Genomic DNA, 11,461 nt, shown 5'->3' with positions numbered 1-11,461 from the left:
AGCGCGCATGTACCAAAGCGTTCCGCTGGCCACCCCTCCCTTCCTCACGCTCAATTGTGCGCAGGCACGGAAGGAAAAGTACACGTAGGCGCTCAGCCGCCGGGGCGGCCTCGCGCGTGCGCGAAAAGAAGCGCCACCGTGGTTGGGGAGGAAAGTCTCTTCCCGGCGGCGCATGCGCAAAGCAGACCGACGCTCTGGTTCAAACCGAGGAGGGATCGTTGGCTCGGCGGACGGAGCAGGGGCGTCGCGCGGGGCATTATGGGTAACGTGGTCTCTTGGGCAGGGGGCAGGTGGGCATCCTGAGTAACATGGTACGAGTGGGCAAGTTGTGTTGGACTACAATCCCCATCATCCCCCAATAGCACAGCTTCCCTGGGCAAAGACAGCTATTGGTGCCATTGTGCTTGCTCTCTTTCAAAAAGGGCATTGTGGGTACAAGGAAATTATGGGTAAAGGAGTATTGTGGAGGGAGGGAATTATGGGTAAAGGAGTATTGTGGAGGGAGAAAATGATGGGTAAAGGCATTGTGGATGGAGGGAATTATGAGTAAAATAGTACTGTAGATGGAGGGAATTATGAGTAAAGTAGTATTGTAGATGGAGGGAATTATGGGTAAAGGCATTGTGGATGGAGGGAATTATGAGTAAAGTAGTATTGTAGATGGAGGGAATTATGAGTAAAGTAGTATTGTAGATGGAGGGAATTATGAGTAAAGTAGTATTGTAGATGGAGGGAATTATGGGTAAAGGCATTGTGGATGGAGGGGATTATGGGTAAAGGAGCATTGTGGAGGGAGGGAATTATGGGTAAAGGCATTGTGGATGGAGGGAATTATGGGTAAAGGAGTATTGTAGACGGAGGGAATTATGAGTAAAGGAGTATTGTAGATGGAGGGAATTATGGGTAAAGTCATTGTAGATGGAGGGAATTATGAGTAAATAGTATTGTAGATGGAGGGAATTATGGGTAAAGGCATTGTGGACGGAAGGAATTATGGGTAAAGGAGCATTGTAGACGGAGGGAATTATGGGTAAAGGACATCTCGGGCAGAAAACCTTTGTGATTCGCATGCAACTAAAAACTCTAATATTTAAAATAACTTTTTAATCTTTTGCAAGTTTCGATCCTGTACAGTTCAGCCACGTTTCTGGTGGAGAACGAAATGGCCTTTGCACCCAAGAACAACATCGCTAAATTTGTAATGACTTTACATCCCACCTTCCTATTATTTTAATAAACTACTCCAGGGAGGCAGCTTCCCTCCCTCTGCCTGGACATTCGTCCAAAGCTGCACCCCACCGGCCTGATCCCAGGATGGAAAGACGCCCCCTCTTCTCCTTCTGCCCTCCAACCCTGGATAAGCCAGGATGCGTGCCTCAAACAAACCATCATAGGCCGGATTTTCCCAGCCTGGATCCCCCCACCTAACCCTTGCCAATGACCGACTCTTCCCGATGACCGAATCAGCTCTGATCCGTCTGTTTTTTGTCTTTCTAGCTGTCAGTACTGGAATTTCTTTGGTCCTTTCCTCCTTGTTATCTCTGCTGCTTTTCACCGGGATGCAAATGTACAGCCGCCATTTGGCCTCCAGTGAATGGTTGACCATCCAAGGGGGTCTGCTGGGATCTGCCCTCTTCATTTTCTCCCTCACCGTATCCTTTGTATGGTGGGTGTTGGGCAGGGTGGATTGGATTGAAATCGAAGGGATTGAAATCGCGATTAAAGTCTCAATTGACACCCCAGGTTAAAAGGCTTGGTTTAATTCCAGCTCGATTTAAATCTTATATGGAAACATAGAAGATTGACGGCAGAAGAAGACCTCACGGTCTATCTAGGCTGCCCTTATGCTATTTTGTGTTATTTTATCTTAGGATGGATCTATGTTTATCCCAGGCATGTTTAAATTCAGTTCCTGTGGATTTACCAACCACGTCTTCTGGAAGTTTGTTCCAAGCATTTCTGATTCTTTCAGTCAAATAATATTTTCTCATGTTGCTTTTGATCTTTCCCCCAACTAACCTCAGATTGTGTCCCCTTGTTCTTGGGTTCACTTTCCTATTGAAAACACTTCCCTCCGGAACCTTATTTAACCCTTTGACATATTTAAATGTTTCGATCATGTCCCCCCTTTCCCTTCTGTCCTCCAGACTATACAGATTGTGTTCATGAAGTCTTTCCTGATACGTTTTATGCTTAAGACCTTCCACCATTCTTGTAGCCCGTCTTTGGACCCATTCAATTTTGTCAATATCTTATAGACTTGTATGCTACTCCGAGTCTTCGGAGAGGGGCAACATACAAGTCTAATAAATAAATATTTTTTTAATTGAACTTGTAAAAGGGTTAAATAAAGTTCAGGAGGGGAAGTGTTTTTAATAAGAAAGTGAACCCAAGAACAAGGGGCCACAATCTGAGGTTAGTTGGGGGAAAGATCATTAGAACATTAGAAAATATTATTTTACTGAAAGAGTAGTAGATCCTTGGGACAAACTTCCAGCAGATGTGGTTCGTAAATCCACAGTAACTGAATTTAAATATGCCTGGGAGAGACATAGATCCATCCTAAGATAAAATACAGGAAATAGTATAATGGCAAACTAGATGAACCATGAGGTCTTTTTCTGCCGTCAATCGTCTATGTTTCTATATATGATTTAAATCGAGCTGGAATTAAACCAATATGTTTCTATGTTTCTAATGTGATAAAAATAATAATTGATAAATCGGTTTAAATAAAATTGATGAAATAAATTGATTTAAAGAAAAAAAAACAGATTTAAATTTTAAAAAACGATTGATTTGTTTTTTAAAATCCAATTTTTTATCTACCCTGGTCCATGACAATTCACCATTTTAACAACAAAGGCAGGGATTCTTTTTCAATGGCGAGAAAGGCTGTAAAAAATGGAGCAAAATTCCCTTAAAGAACTGTCTCGCTTAGCCGCAGAAATCTCCATCTCAATTCCGGTCATTAAGTCCATTTCGGGACAAGGCCTTAATTGATAAAAGGTATTAAAAACAGCTTCTCCCGCCATTTAAAAACCTTACAAAGGATTTTTTTTCAAGAGCCGCCAGGCTTAAGACCTGTTGCAAAATTTTACATCCTGCCTTGCTGACAATTGTCGTCCTTAACACCCTCTCAAAGGCCTTCAACAATCTGGAAAGCCTGATTTTCGGCAAAGGGTTCCAAGCGAAGGTCTTTCCTGAAAGTGAGTCAATTTCAGAAGGTGTGGGTGGCTCTCTCGGGAAGCGCTGCTCGACCGATTATCCTGATTTTTTTAAACCTTTCTCCCCCCCCCCCTCTCTCTCTCCTCCTGTCTGTAGTTATTTCCTGTCTCCTGCTGGCCCTATTTGCATCGGGGCTGATTCATCGAGTGTGTGTCACCACTTGGTAAGGACAGAGGTGGGCTGGGGTGGGTGGGATTTATCTTATTTATTGATTGATTTATTGAGTGATTGATTTTGTCCAAAACACAATGAGGGTTTTAGTTGGGTATACACATAGTAAAATACATAATGAAGATTATAGAGGAGATACTCATAGTAAAATATATCTAAGAAAGAAGAGAAGAGAAGGCATAGGAATAGAACATATCAATGAAAGAATAGAAGAAGAGCTATCGGAATGGAAGAAAGGTTTTTATTTATTTATTTTGTCCAATACACAATGAGGATTTTAGTGGGTATATATATTTATCCATATTTACAGCAGCACGAAGCTTAAAACTTCAGCCTGATGATGGTGAATGTGATTTCACCGAAACGTCGCATAGACACTCAAAATATTACACGGGGCAAAACCCGAACTCAGAACAATCTACATATATATATATGTTGTGGGGTTTTTTGTTGTTTTTTTATGTCGGATCACCCTGGTATATAGAAGGAATGTCACAGCTCCTTTTTGCCTCTAGGCCCAACCCAGGACCATTTCAAAGCAGTTAATTTATTTATAGCCGACAACTATATTCTGTATGTGTCAAATGTTTTTTTAGCTGGAATTTTAAAATTAAGGGAGACTAGGATGGTTGAAATGGGACCATCCTAGTCTCCCTTAATTTTAAAATTCCAGCTAAAAAAACATTTGACATACATACATACATACATACATTCGTAGATTTTCATGGGTACAGGTATGATGGTCTTGGTATATTCGGGTTTCTTCCCGTGTAGGATTTGGAAATTTCTGGCGATTATACACACATAGTAAAATACATGATGAAAGTTATAGAGGATATACTCATAGTAAAATATATCTAAGAAAGAAGAGAAGAGAAGGCATAGGAACATATCAATGAAAGAATAGAAGAAGAGATATAGGAATAGAAGAAAGGTATAGGAGATATAGGAGAGCAATAGGACAGAGGACGGAAGGCACTCTAGTGCACTTGTACTCGCCCCTTACTGATCTCTTAGGAATCTGGATAGGTCAACCGTGGATAATCTAAGGGTAAAGTGTTGGGGGTTTGGGGATGACACTATGGAGTCCGGTAATGAGTTCCACGCTTCAATAACTCGGTTACTGAAGTCGTATTTTTTACAGTCAAGTTTGGAGCGGTTAATATTAAGTTTAAATCAGTTGTGTGCTCTTGTGTTGTTGTGGTTGGAGCTGAAGTCGTCGCCGACAGGCAGGACGTTGCAGCATATGATCTTGTGGGCCATACTTAGATCTTGTTTAAGGTGTCTTAGTTCTAAGCTTTCTAGACCCAGGATTGAAAGTGTATCTTAATAATAAATAGAGTGGTACCACTACCTAAGAACGCCTCTACTTAAGAACTTTTCTAGAGAAGAATTGGGTGTTCAATATTTTTTTTTTGCCTCTTCTTAAGAACCATTTTTTACTTAAGAACCCAAGCCTAGAAAAATTTCCCAGGAAATTTGAGAGCGGCACGAAGGCCCGGCCAGTTTCCTGCTATTTCCCCCTTTAATCCCAGCCATCTCGGGCTTTTCTGGGCTGCCAGAGGAGCCTTTCAGTGGCGCTTAAGGAGGCTTTGGCAGCCCAGAGAGAACGAAGCATTTTCTCTGGGCGCTTGGAGAGGGAATAAACCTCTGCCAGCGCCCAGAGAAAAGAAACGCTCCCTGCGAGGGAGTCACCACAGCGAAGTGGTTTACAGTATTCCCTCTCCAAACACCCAGAGAAAGGACAATGCTACGTTCGCTCTGGGCTGGCCAGAGCGAACATAGCGTTTTCCTTTCTCTGGGTGCTTGGAGAGGGAATAAACCATTTCACTGCGGTGACTCCCTCGAGCTGCCTCCCATACACCCGGCGTGAGGTTGCCTCTTTCCTAATGGGTTTGCACGCATTATTTGCTTTTACATTCATTCCTATGGGAAAAATTGCTTCTACTTACCCAACTTTTCTACTTAAGAACCTGGTCACGGAACGAATGAAGTTCTTAAGTAGAGGGACCACTGTACTCTGGTAAAGGCCACACTTAGAATCCTGTCTTTAGTTTTGGCCGCATGATGCAAAAAGGATGTTGAGACTCTAGAAAAAATGCAGAGAAGAGCGACAAAGATGGTTAAGGGACCAGAGGCTAAAATACACTGCTCAAAGAAATACCTAAAGGGAACATTCAAAGAACACATCCTAGACCTGAAAGAATGAAATATTCTCATTGGATACTTTGTTCTGTACAAAATTGAATGTGCACAACAGCCTGTGAAATTGATTGTCCATCAGTGTTGCTTCCTAAGTGGACAAGTTTGATTTCACAGAAGTTTGATTTTTTTGGAGTTATATTGTGTTGTTTAAGTGTTCCCTTAATTTTTTTTTTGAGCAGTGTATATGAAGAACAGTTGCAAGAACTGGGCATGGCGAGTTTAATGAAAAGAAGGATTAGGGGTAGGGAAAGCAAGTAGGATGCTTGGCTGCATAGCTAGAGGTATAACAAGCAGGAAGAGGGAGATTGTGACCCCGGCTGTATGGAGGGCTGGTGAGACCACATTTGGAATACTGTGTTCAGTTCTGGAGACCTCACCTACAAAAACATATTGACGAAATTGAATGGGTCCAAAGACGGGCTACAAGAATGGTGGAAGGTCTTAAGCATAAAACGTATCAGGAAAGACTTAATGAACTCAATCTGTATAGTCTGGAGGACAGAAGGAAAAGGGGGGACATGATCGAAACATTTAAATATATTAAAGGGTTAAATAAGGTCCAGGAGGGAAGTGTTTTTAATAGGAAAGTGAACACAAGAACAAGGGGACACAATCTGAAGTTAGTTGGGGGAAAGATCAAAAGAAACATGAGAAAATATTATTTTACTGAAAGAGTAGTAGATCCTTGGAACAAACTTCCAGCAGACGTGGTAGATAAATCCACAGTAACTGAATTTAAACATGCCTGGGATAAACACATATCCATCCTAAGATAAAATACAGAATATAGTATAAGGGCAGACTAGATGGACCAGGAGGTCTTTTTCTGCCGTCAGACTTCTGTGTTTCTATGTTTATTATTCATTCATTCATTCATTCATTCATTTATTTATTAGATTTATTAGAATCGGGGCGGCTAACAACAATAAAGAAAACAATGTAACAAATCTAATATTAAAAAATAATCTTTAAAACCCCAATTTGAGAGACCAATCATACAAACAAGCATACCATGTATGAATTCTATAAGCCTAGGGGGAAGGGGATATCTCAATTCCCCCATGCCTGACGACAGAGGTGGATTTTAAGGAGCTTGCGAAAGGCAAGGAGGGTGGGGGCAACTCTGATATCTGGGGAGAGCTGGTTCCAGAGGGTCGGGGCCGCCACAGAGAAGGCTCTTCTGGGTCCCGCCAAATGACATTGTTCTACATGATAGAATAGAATAGAATAGAATTTTATTGGCCAAGTGTGATTGGACACACAAGGAATTTGTCTTTGGTGCAGATGCTCTCAGTGTACATAAAAGGAAAAGATACATTTGTCAAGAATCATGTGGTACAACACTTAATGATTGTCATAGGGGTCAAATAAGCAATGAAGAAACAATCAATATTAATAAAAATCTTAGGATACAAGCAACAAGTTACATTCATGCAGTCGTAAGTGGGAGGAAAAGGATGATAGGAATGATGAGAAAAAACTAGTAGGAGTAGAAGTGCAGACTTAGTAAAAAGTCTGACAGTGTCGAGGGAATTATTGGTTTAGCAGAGTGATGGCGTTCGGGGGAAAAACTGTTCTTGTGTCTAGTTGTGTTGATGTGCAGTGCTCTGTAGCAAGGTTTTGAGGGTAGGAGTTGAAACAGTTTGTATCCAGGATGTGAGAGGGGTCAGCAAATATTTTCACCGCCCTCTTTTTGACTCATGCAGTCTTCCAGTATTTTAGGGGTTGCCACAAAGAACCTATTCTCCAAAGCACCCGAGGGTAGAGCAAGAAGCAATGGGTGGAAACTAAACAAGGAGAGAAGCAACTGAGAACTAAGGAGAAATTTCCTGAAAGCGAGGACAATTAATCAGTGGAACAGCTTGCCACCAGAAGTTGTGAATGCTCCAATACTGGAAGTTTTTAAGAAGATGTTAGATAACAGTTTGCTGTAGGGTTTGCTGACTGAGCAGGGGGTTGGACTAGAGGACCTCCGAGGTCCCTTCCAACTCTATTCTTTTAATCCAGACACAGATCCTTAAATCCAAATAATTCTGGCTAAAGGGGTGGTCTGACTTTGAGCAGGTCTGGGAAAGAGGCTGATTTGGAATTGGAGAAAAGAGCTTTGGGAAGGACGGCTAAATAATAAGATCAGCATAGCTTAACTATTGACGGGAGAGCCGTAAAGTCTTAAGTCTAATAAAAAGGCAGGAGGAGAAATACTTGGCCCAGCTCTTAAGGCAATTAAAAGAGTTTTAAAAGAGATTAGGAATGTGAGCAACAACAACAAAAAAATCCTATGTTTTTTTTTTTAAAAAATCTTTGAAAAGTCTTGTTGGGAGGTGGAAGAAAGGGAGGAGAAGAAAGATAAGCGGAAGGAGGGATAGATGGGAGGGAAGGGAGGAAGGACGGGGAAAGATAAGCAGAGGGAGGAAGGAATGAAGGGATAGATGGGGGAAAGAAGGAAGGGAAGGAAAAGAAAGGAAGGGCAAAGAGAAAGAAAGGCAAAGAGAGAGAGAAAGAAAGAGAAAGAACTAGAGGAAGGAGGAAAAGGTTTAATAGGGAAGGAAAGGAAGGAAGGAAGGGGAAAGATAAGCAGAGGGAGGAAGAAATGAAGTGATAGATGGGGAAAGGAGGAAGGAAAGGGGAAAAAAGAAAGGAAGGGCAAAGAGAAAGACAGAAAAGAAAAAGGAAAGAGAAAAAGAAAGAACTAGAGGAAGGAGGAAAAGGTTTAATAGGGAAGGAAAAGAAGGAAGGAAGGGGAAAGATAAGCAGAGGGAGATAGGAATGAAGGGATAGATGGGGAAAGAAGGGAGGAAAGGGAAAAAAGAAAGGAAGGGCAAAGAGAGAGAAAGAAAGAAAAGAAAAAGGAAGAAAGGGAAAAAGAAAGAACTAGAGGAAGGAGGAAAAGGTTTAATAGGGAAGGAAAAGAAGGAAGGAAGGGGAAAGATAAGCAGAGGGAGATAGGAATGAAGGGATAGATGGGGAAAGAAGAGAGGAAAGGAAAAGAAAAGAAGGGCAAAGAGAAAGAAAGATAAAGGCAAAGTGAGATAGAGAGAAAGAAAGGAAGAAAGAACTACTAGAGGAAGGAGAAAAAGGTTTTAATAGGGGAGGAAAAGAAGGAAGGAAGGGGAAAAGATAAGCAGAGGGAGGAAGGAATGAAGGGATAGATGGGGAAAAAGGGAGGAAAGGAAAAGAGGGAAAAAGGGCAAAAAGAAAGAAAAGAAAAAGAAAGAAGGAAGGAAAAAACTAGTGGAAGGAGGAAAAGGCTTAATAGGGAAGAAAGAAAAGGAAGGAAAAGAAGGAAGGAAGGGGAAAAGATAAGCAGAGGGAGGAAGGAATGAAGGGATAGATGGGGAAAAAGGGAGGAAAGGAAAAGAGGGAAAAAGGGCAAAAAGAAAGAAAAGAAAAAGAAAGAAGGAAGGAAAAAACTAGTGGAAGGAGGAAAAGGCTTAATAGGGAAGAAAGAAAAGGAAGGAAAAGAAGGAAGGAAGGGAAAAGATCAGCAGAAGAAATGAAGGGATAGATGGGGAAAGAAGGGAGGAAAGGAAAAGAAAAGAAGGGCAAAGAGAAAGAAAGATAAAGGCAAAGTGAGATAGAGAGAAAGAAAGGAAGAAAGAACTAGAGGAAGGAGAAAAAGGTTTTAATAGGGGAGGAAAAGAAGGAAGGAAGGAAGGGGAAAAGATAAGCAGAGGGAGGAAGGAATGAAGGGATGGGGGAAAAGGGAGGAAAGGAAAAGAGGGGAAAAGGGCAAAAAGAAAGAAAAGAAAAAGAAAGAAAGAACTAGTGGAAGGAGGAAAAGGCTTAATAGGGGAAGAAAGAAAAGGAAGGAAGGAAGGAAGGGAAAAGATCAGCAGAGGGAAGAAGAAATGAAGGGATAGCTAGGAGGGAAAGAAGGAAGGGAAAAAGAACTAGAGGAAGGAGGAAAAGGCTTAAAAGCAAAGGAAGAAAGGGAAGGGAAGAAAATAAAAAAGGGAGGATTGGAGGAGAAGGAAGGAGAAACAGAAGGAAATAGAGGAAAGGGAGAGATAGAAAGGAAGCAGAGAAAAGGGGAACAAAAGAAAAAAAAGGAGCAGAGAGAAGGAAGAAAAAGGAAAGACTCCTTTATCTTGTCTGTCCACCTTTACCTCCTCTTGACCAAACGGAGTTCTATCCGAGCTCCCGACATAACAGTAAATCCGTTTAATTTCTCTCTCTCTCTCTCTCTCTCTCTCTCCCTCCCCCTTGCAGCTTACTCTTCTCCCTAGTTGCCCTCTACTACATCCAGAAGATCTCCTCCACCTTCTACCAAACGGCCACCCCAGCCTCCGCCGTGCCCGCCAAGACAGTCAGCAAAAGTCGCAAGAGGAATTGACGACGGAATCATTCGGTTTTCCATCAATTTCATTCAATAAAACCTCTCTCCCTCGGAGGATTCATTTCATATATATATATAGTATATAAGTGATGGGCTCCTATGGGTACGGTCAGGTACGCAGAACCGGTAGAAGAATTTTGGTCAGGTACGCAGAACCGGTAGAAAAAAAATTGAATTTTTTTTTCTTTTTTCCCCCTCCCGGGTTCTGGGTATAATTTTCCTATCGCAGTAAATGAGGTTGAATGTGTATAATTTTGGAAGAGCTGTGCGTGCGTACGTGTGTACATAACATACAGTTTATATAGTAGATAATGTATATTTTTGTGTGCCTGTGTGTAATATGTATGTACATGTATGGCATATATATATATATATATATATATATTTGTTTTCGTAGATTTTCACGGGTATATGTATGTAGATTGTTCTGAGTTCGGGTTTTACCCCCTGTAATGTTTTGAGTGTCTATGCGACGTTTCAGTGAAATCACATTCACCATCATCAGGCTGAAGTTTTAAGCTTCGTGCTGCTGTAAATATGTAAATATGTAAATTCCATATTTACAGCAGCACGAAGCTTATAACTTTAGCCTGATGATGGTGAATGTGATTTCACCGAAACGTCGCATAGACACTCAAAACATTACACGGGGCAAAACCCGAACTCAGAACAATCTACATATACTGTATATATATATATGTGTCACATGTTTATATACTTGTATATAGAATTAAAGAGTATATTTTGGATGGTGAGTAATAATAAATAGGGAAATTGTATCTCTTTGAGGCAAGGAGAGGCCAGGCACCCTAGCCCGCCCCCTGGACGTGAGTGACAGGCTGGGGATGATGGGTGTTATCGCCAACCCAGAGGCCAGGAAGATGGTCCTTCTCAACACCGCGCCACAATCATATCTCCAGCAGGGGGCGATGTTGGACAAGGAACGATCAGTCCTTTTATTTTATTTTAATCTTAATTTCTGGCAGGCTTTGTTTAACATTGCCCTTTCTTCTTCGTTCACAAGGGAATCTCAGGTGCATTTTAAAAGCCACCTGAGATTGGGGAGTGGGGGGCGGGTGTTACTATAAATTTATTTTATGTTGAAAATTCCCAGTTTACAAAAGATTAGAATAGAATAGAATAGGATAGGAGATAGGATAGAATAGTATTTTATGTTGTATCTTCCCAGTTTACAAAAGGTTAGAATAGAATAGAATAGAATAGAATAGGAGATGGGATAGAATAGAATAGGATAGGAGATAGGATAGAATAGTATTTTATGTTGTATCTTCCCAGTTTACAAAAGGTTAGAATAGAATAGAATAGAATAGAATAGGAGATGGGATAGAATAGGATAGGAGATAGGATAGAATAGTATTTTATGTTGTATCTTCCCAGTTTACAAAACGTTAGAATAGAATAGAATAGGAGATGGGATAGAATAGAATAGAATAGGAGATGGGATAGAATAGAATAGGAGATGGGATAGGATAGAATAGGAGATGGGATAGAATAGGAGGA

The 11,461-nt window shown here is 41.1% G+C and overlaps 1 protein-coding gene across 1 annotated transcript; it reads left to right on the top strand.

The window, feature by feature from the left end:
* Positions 1 to 66: 66 nt before the first annotated feature.
* On the top strand, positions 67 to 9,994 carry KRTCAP2 (keratinocyte associated protein 2). The gene is made up of 5 exons (XM_070766768.1): positions 67 to 262; positions 1,498 to 1,652; positions 3,146 to 3,209; positions 3,325 to 3,391; positions 9,814 to 9,994. The coding sequence occupies exons 1-5, from the start codon at positions 259 to 261 to the stop codon at positions 9,935 to 9,937; spliced, it is 414 nt and encodes a 137-aa protein (XP_070622869.1). The 5' UTR covers positions 67 to 258; the 3' UTR covers positions 9,938 to 9,994.
* Positions 9,995 to 11,461: the final 1,467 nt, after the last annotated feature.

Source organism: Erythrolamprus reginae, chromosome 13 (genome assembly GCF_031021105.1).
Source record: "Erythrolamprus reginae isolate rEryReg1 chromosome 13, rEryReg1.hap1, whole genome shotgun sequence".
Lineage (NCBI taxonomy): Eukaryota > Metazoa > Chordata > Lepidosauria > Squamata > Dipsadidae > Erythrolamprus > Erythrolamprus reginae.
Note: the sequence above shows the minus strand (reverse complement) of the source record. Positions and strands in the feature narration are given on the sequence as shown.